General features: G+C 28.7%; 1 protein-coding gene across 1 annotated transcript in view; it reads left to right on the forward strand.

The window, feature by feature from the left end:
- The window catches only part of LOC111621992 (glutamate receptor ionotropic, delta-2-like), a 29,184-nt gene extending 23,492 nt beyond the window's left edge, over positions 1–5,692 (forward strand). Inside the window, exons 2-7 of the mRNA XM_023364284.1 lie at positions 3,528–3,618; positions 4,240–4,398; positions 4,468–4,615; positions 4,689–4,918; positions 5,088–5,341; positions 5,420–5,692. Coding sequence (XP_023220052.1) covers positions 3,528–3,618; positions 4,240–4,398; positions 4,468–4,615; positions 4,689–4,918; positions 5,088–5,341; positions 5,420–5,639 — 1,102 coding nt within the window. The 3' untranslated portion in view covers positions 5,640–5,692. The remainder of the gene's footprint in view (positions 1–3,527; positions 3,619–4,239; positions 4,399–4,467; positions 4,616–4,688; positions 4,919–5,087; positions 5,342–5,419) is intronic.
- The last annotated feature ends 2,107 nt before the right edge of the window (positions 5,693–7,799 follow it).

A 7,799-nucleotide genomic window follows, 5' to 3' on the forward strand; every position in this document is an offset into this window, starting at 1 on the left:
GTCCAAGTTAAGAATGATATGACTCATGGAAAACTGCGCGAACGAACATAAACAGTGGCGTAATCGTCCATTATCGACCGACTCCAGACCGATTATGAATTTGTAAACTGTCATTGCAATGGACAGCTGACATTGTGCTTTGGAAGAAACAATTTGTATCACTCTTGCTACGGATATAATTCTGGAATTTTTTGCATACCTTTTTAATACGTATTTAATTGCGGCTCGCAAAAAATTTTAAATTTTGAAAAATGGCTCGGACTATCAAGAAGCTTGGCCACCCCTGTTATAGTACAACGATACACATTAACACTACTCAAAATGATTAAAACAAATTCTTGAAGTTCTTTTGAAATCTTCCATTCGGTCTTTGATATAGTTCTACGTAATAGCATTAAATCGGTAGACATGTCTAAATAACAGGCATATAAACAATAAAAACATAAATGTTTCGAAATTAAGACTAGATAATTATATGCACAAATAAATTAGTAAGCCTATAATACATACTCTCACTCATTTCGAAGTACAGTGAAAACTGCTTAGGCGACCACCTGCAATCGACGGGCACCTGTCAAAACGGGCAAAAATTTCTGGCACGGAATAGCTTATCAATAGAGTCTTCGTATAAGTTACCCGTATTAAACGACCACTTATGTATCGCAGTGAACTTCAAAAAAACCGAGAAACACCAAGCAAACACTAAACTGAACTCTACGAAACCTGGCGATAACCGAGTCATATAAAATAGACTGAAAATACTCTTCGTGTGAACAAAGGTTAAATTTTTTCGAATAAACGCTAAAAGTTTTAAAAACTTCTTTTATGAAACCCGAAGAATTTAATTAATACACAATAACTAAATTTGTTTAATAAAGATTTATAATTTACCGTTATAATTATGCAAATTAGATTAAAAAATCACTGCGTAAAATTTCCCCGAACCATGGGATGACTGTAACGTCACGTGACATTCAAACTTTCCTGCTAAACACTAAAAATTTTATATAATTATTTTATTAATCCGGTCAGTTTTAAATAATATAAAATGCCGAGATCTGTTTAATAAAAATTAGTAATGTACTATCTCAAATATTCAAATTAGATATGAAACAGATCGCTGCTGAAAATATCCAGCCAAGTTGATAAATATAGAACTATCACATGACCAGAAGCTTACAATACAAGAAGTATGAAAAAATATGTTAAAAATTTAAAGTTCGGGTACAGATTAATGAATTTTAACAAATGTCATCGTTTAAAATTTAATGTTTCTGTAGAAATTAGTAAATTGTAACAAATTTCATCAAAGACAAGAGAACAATTTTCAGCTTACGTAAACTGTACAATAAATGATTATTTGTTCGAAAGAAGTCGTTATACACTAATAAATAATAATTATTTAATAATGCTTTTATACATTTTAAGTCGACATTGTAAAAATTAAGCTACAGTAGAGCCTCGATTATCCGACCTAATTGGGGACTGGGGTTGGTCGGATAATTGAAAGGGCTGATAACCGAAAAGTATAAAAAACTCTATTATTAGTGTAGTATATTATTATATCCCATATAATTAGTATATCGCTATTAACATACTTTGCGTTGAATTTTCATCGTTGTTAAGCCTAACAAAAATTTTTTTAAATAATAATCATTGCTATTGTATCGTTAAAAATCAGAAAGTTAAGCCTCGTTTAAATACTGGCTCCCTTTCATGGTTGAGCCATGTTGCCAGCTAAAACACGTAAAAATACTATTAAAGTAGCCAAGACATAGCCAAATATTGTAGCGCCACATCAATAGCAGACATTTGAAATTTGCTGACTAGGACGGTCGGTTAACTGAGGGGTCGGTTGATAGGGGGTCGGATAATCGAGCCTCTGCTGTATTTAATTTGGCTTTTATTATTTAGTTTCCAAGTATTTTTCTGTAAAATTTAATTTCTTCAACAATAACAAAGCTAAGCTATTAAATATAAACATGACAATACAAAAATTTTTACGTAAATTTAATGTAAATACAGAAAAAAAAACGCAAAAATATTCATATTCAGTGAAACCTCGGTATACGTCTGCATTAGAATACGTCAAATTCGAAATACGTCCTGTTTAAACAAAACAAATTTTGCTCGGTATACGACTTTTGTTTGGTATACGACTTAATTATACGCGCCATCTATGAACAACTGTCGGTGTACTAGACAAGACTAGACGTTCGCGGTGCCACAGTTTATAACTTCGTTAGATTTCTTCTGATTTTAATTTGTAAGTAAAATTTTATTATTAATCATGAATTGCAAGAAGGCAAATGAAAAGCAACAAAAAACTAAAAAAATAACAAGAATCACAACTGAAAAAAGAGATTGTTGAGAAATATGAAGGTGGCATGCGTGTTCGAGATTTTAACTGTTGCATACCATATTCCGAGAACNTATAATTTATATATAATACTGTACAGACAATAGTAAACTCAATTTACCCGCTTAAACTCTTCGTAGCGTGACGCTGGACGGCGGAAAGTAGTTCGGCTGCCCGATGACGTTTTACCGATTTATAAGAGTTTTTTAACCATGTTTGTACGGATACTGTCGCAATTCTTTTCGCCGTCATATAGGAATCCGAACTATAAGAACCCGTGTTATATGGGGGTCAACTGTAGTTATTATAACATTAATAAGAGAGTTTTACGTGGATTTTTTTATTTCATACCACAAAATATTTTTAATTTACTGTCAGGCTGTTATAAAATGTGTGAAATAAAATAAGCATCAGAAATTGTTTACGTATAGTGCATCAAATGTAGGTTAATATAGATTTTCCGTGAATTTTACTAAAAGCATTGAAAAGTAATAGACAGATCCAGTGAGAGGTGTGTTACCTAAACGATTTTCGTTAACTTCATATATATTTGGTATAATAGTCAACGTATAAACACATATATAAAAACAAATAAATACGTAATACGTATCATATGGAACTACATGACGTTCGCAAATGACACTATGTTGGCTGATATTTGTGAAGATTTGTTACAGTGAAATCTACAAAAAAGGAGAAGTGCAATAAAAGAAAAAATTAGCATGAATCTCAGAACGCAAAAAACAACAAATTACACAAAAGTAAAAGCTGCCTACAGCTGTCGAAATATACAATGTGACTATGAAGAATTGAGCAGATTTGATATTTGTGAATATTTTAGTAAAATTGTATAATTAATATACATTCCATTATATTTTTGCATGCCGAAATTCACCTAGAAAAGCTGCAGTTTTCACAATTATATCATTCAAATACATATTTATTTCGGCATATTTTTATTATTATTTTGAACGAATTTAAATGGATCTAAAAGTATTGGATTGATTTTGTAATAGTTATATTCTCTTATCTTTTAGATGATGTTAAATTAAAACATTTTTATATTAGTTTTAAAGAAATATTTTCACTAAATATAAATTACAAGACATGATATTGTAAACTTTACAGGTTAATTATTTTGCATATATTTAATTGTGAATTTAAATAGGTACATTATAGTGCATCCGATAAAAAGACCTCTCGGATATAAAGATGAAAGTGGTAAGTGGCACGGAATTACAGGACAAGTTGCCACCCAGGTGAGCGAACATAAAATTCGAGTGTTTAAAATAAGTTAATGTGTAAAAGGCTTATTTTACGATAAAAGAATGTAAAGATTATGAATAGATAATTTGTCTAAACCACAAAAAGTAGGCACATTAATATAAATATATTATCATTTCACTTCAACAATTAAACAATGCGCGGTTTACAAAAACGTTCGTTTTGTTTACATTTGTTCATACTGGAATATTAAAAAAGGTTTTTTCTTGTGTTGATTTATCTTCCTAGGAGTTGTGCGAGAAGTTGTGTTAAGAAACAGTAATAGAATATTCTATATATTCTGTATATAATATTTTCACAGAATAATATGGAAAGGTAATTAATAACACTTAGATAACTGGACGTTTTTCCTGCCAAAACTCCATAGATATTAAATATATTTTAAATAATATTATCACAAAATTAAATTTTTGTGGTTTAGATCGATTTAAAAAAAATTAATATCACTTTTCGGACGTGTTTATCCAACAATAGCTTTAAAAGCTAATACACAATGTATAACAGTTTGAACAGCAAAATAATTTAATTTGAAATTTTGATAATCAACATTTCAAAGTGCATATTATTATAATTATATAATTAATTATCTAATTCAGGAAGCAGATGTGTCCTTTGTACCTGCATCCGTCAATCACGAACGCTTCTCTGCAATGGAGTTTACGTCAGTTTTAGCTTTTTATCCTGTAGTTTTTCTTATTAAAGCTCCTGATAAGGTTTTTGATTGGAATTCTGTTACGAAGCCTTTTACCTTATATGTAAGTAACAATAACAAATCTTAAACTATAATTAAAACCAAAACATCAAGTTATATTTTATGTAATCAGGTTTGGATCGCTATATTTTCTATTGTATTGTTATTTGGACTAACGCTATATAAAGTGCTAGAAAAGGACTTTATCGCTGCAAAAACAGGAAAACGATGGACTCTATGTACAGTTTTTTGGAATTTAGTTTGTACATTTCTTAGTCAAGGTAAACTTTTTTAATTATGATATAACTCATACTCTTAGTTTTATAAAGAAAAAGTCTTTCTAATTCAATTTAGGATTGAATCTAGAAAAAGTGAAAAGATTTGCGTCCAGATTCATGATAGGAATTTGGTTGTTATCGATTCTTGTTTTGGTGTCCAGTTACAGCGGGGCGTTAATGTCTTTTATGACATGTCCGTTAACTGAGCCTTTTCCAAGAGATTTTCAGGAACTTGCTGTTTTTGTCCGCAACGGTGAGTACTCATGCGGAACATACAAGGGATTTGTTATTTGGAAAGACATGATGGTAAGTGTTTTGAATTCAATGATTTATGAATAATATTTTTATTGAAAAACAATCAAAGATTTGTGCTTCCTATATGGAACGATGTGTTCTTCAGTGTTATTTTTTTTAAATTTCAGGTTTTATACGTTATAAGAATTGTGTTCTAAATTCATATATTTATTAATTCTAGGAATCGAGGTCGAAAAATATTGAAATTTTACGTAAAAACATTCTGTCGAATAATAACTTTATGGCCTTTGCACAAGGCATTAAAAAAACGCAAAATGAACGATTTGCATACATAATGACTAAAATTGTGTTAAATATGTACATCAGTAAAGCGGAAAGGCATAAATATGTGATGTCGAAAGATTCTTTTTGTTCATATAATAACGCTTTTCCGATCAGAAAGAATTTTCCATTTAAAAAGGATATATCGAACACGTAATAAATTTTGAAATTCATTAATACTGCATACGCAATTAAATTCATTTTTTTATATTTAAAACAATCTTATTCTAGAATAACACGCATGTTTGAAGCTGGACTTTCTGAGAAATTGTTTCCTCAAGACGTCGAAGAATTCGAAGAAGAATCAGAATTCCAACCGTTGTCAATCGAAGATATTAAAAGTCCTTTGTTACTTATGGGCATTGGATATCTAGTGTCGTTAATCTGCTTAATCATTGAAATAATATTAACCAAAGTAATTAAAATTGTTAACCGTAATCCATCTTACTAATGTAAAATTATAGAATTTAACTATTATAATAATTTTGCTGATTATTGCAACACATAGAAGATGAAACTTTATATTTTCTTCATTCTGTCTATAGAACAGAGCATTGTTTAAGGAATTGAATATTCTTAATTCTATTCTAGACAGTGCAAAATTCTATTTCGCATTACATACGAAAAATTCTAATTTATTACGATATTTATACTAACTGATTATGAATATAGTAATTTATTAAAACAATAATTATTTATTATAATCTACTTTACAATTTCCTACTTTATAATGTATCTTATAGTGTAAATACGATATATGTGAAAACTATGGCGAAAATTTCATGAAAGCACTTTCATTGCATGGAATTTTTCACGAAATAAACATGGATATAGAAATATCTCCTGTTGGATAAATCAGTTTATTAGAAATATTTATATACATTACTACCGTAAATAACAACTATCTTTCTTGTGTAAAATTAATCATTCGTTAATTACATATACCACAAATTAACTTATAATATATTCGTAATATTTAATCATACTTTTCGTCTATTGTAAAATACAATTTTGTAATTATGTATACTTTACGAGAAGTATAAAATAAACGATAATTAATGATACAGCTCACTTGAGAATTTGTTTTGAATCTCTATTTCTCCGAGAGGTTTCTTTTAAAAAGTTCTATTCGTCTCTTACTCTGGCTTCAAGAATGGAAGGTAGACGTTTCATTGGGAAGACTCGTCATTGTTGCGACCTAGAATAGCAATTCTGATTATTTCGATTTGTGTCGTTTTTGCTTTTGCCTTCGGTTTGTGTAATTTTATAGTTGTTTATTAATTAATTAATTATTTAAAGATAGACAAACAAAATTAAAAATCTAGATATTAAGTTTATATTGAATGATTACCGAAAATTGAATTTAATTAATTGGCATAAACAATATTTAAATAATCGATATAATACTAAACAATATAAACAAGATAAAAGATATCATTTTTTCTATATGTAAAGAACATGTTTGAAAAATGTAACAATACCTTTACACAACATAATGTATGTTCGGCCAGTTATTTAATTAACTAACCAAACATCACAAATGTATGTAAAAAAGTTCAATATAATAACAACACGATTCATAAAAAAGAAATTGGAAAAAGAAGGAATTCTTAGTATGTTAGAATGTAGTTGTATTAGCCCAAAATTTTATATGAAAAAAACAGCCTTAGAAGAAAAAGTCAAAGAACATAAAGCGGCAATGCTCCTCAAATATACTCAATCACTTAACATGTTTGAACACTTAAATGTTAATAACTGTCAAATTAATAGAAATAATTTTGCACATAGAAATCGATACTTATAATCGTACATTTAAAGAGCACGTCGAAATTTTAAAATGTTATTGAGATAAAATTGTAAATGTATCAATAGCATAACCATTGACACTAGATAGTATTAAATAATGGAGGCAATATTGTACATAAGTGTTAGTATTTTTAACGCAAACATGTATGGTTTTAAACTTTTAGTTTTTCAAATATGTACAGTACCTACATTTAATCTTAGTTTTGTAAACCCTTACTTGTAAATGTATATTTCGTAAATGGTTATAAGAAATAATTAGTAATATAATATAAAAATTTAGTTTTATTGTATAATATTTGATATTTTAATAATATAACACTTAATGTGCACGTCAGCTCTACAAATTGGATTATATTCGTTTATATTTTTGGTGCTCTTGTATGGAGCAAAACCGAGTTAATACTACTGCATCACTTATACTTATTCTATAATAAGAACAAAATAATTTTCCACTGTCTTATTTAAAGGTAAATCAATAAAGTACGATCATACTTAAATTGTTAGAAATGTATGGTTTTTAATTTTTTTCTGTTATTTACGAAAGTTTAAATGTTTAAATATTGAAAAGAGTGAATCTCTGTCTGTGACACTCAACTGTTATATATACAGGGAGTTCTTTTCTATCTTGAGACAATGAAATAACTTAATTGGATTTCATTATATGGGTAAAACGTATCGACAAATGTTGTAGTGTTTCGAGTGAGCAATCAATTGGTTACATCAAACCTGACCTTGATTTTGACCTTCACAGTCATTTGAAAGTAAAATCTGTTTTTTTTTTTTAATGGGAACATATATTTTTGAC

The sequence above is a fragment of the Centruroides sculpturatus genome, unplaced genomic scaffold, assembly GCF_000671375.1.
Source record: "Centruroides sculpturatus isolate CEXI.00-Female unplaced genomic scaffold, Cexi_2.0 scaffold82, whole genome shotgun sequence".
In the NCBI taxonomy this organism is placed as follows: Eukaryota; Metazoa; Arthropoda; class Arachnida; order Scorpiones; family Buthidae; genus Centruroides; species Centruroides sculpturatus.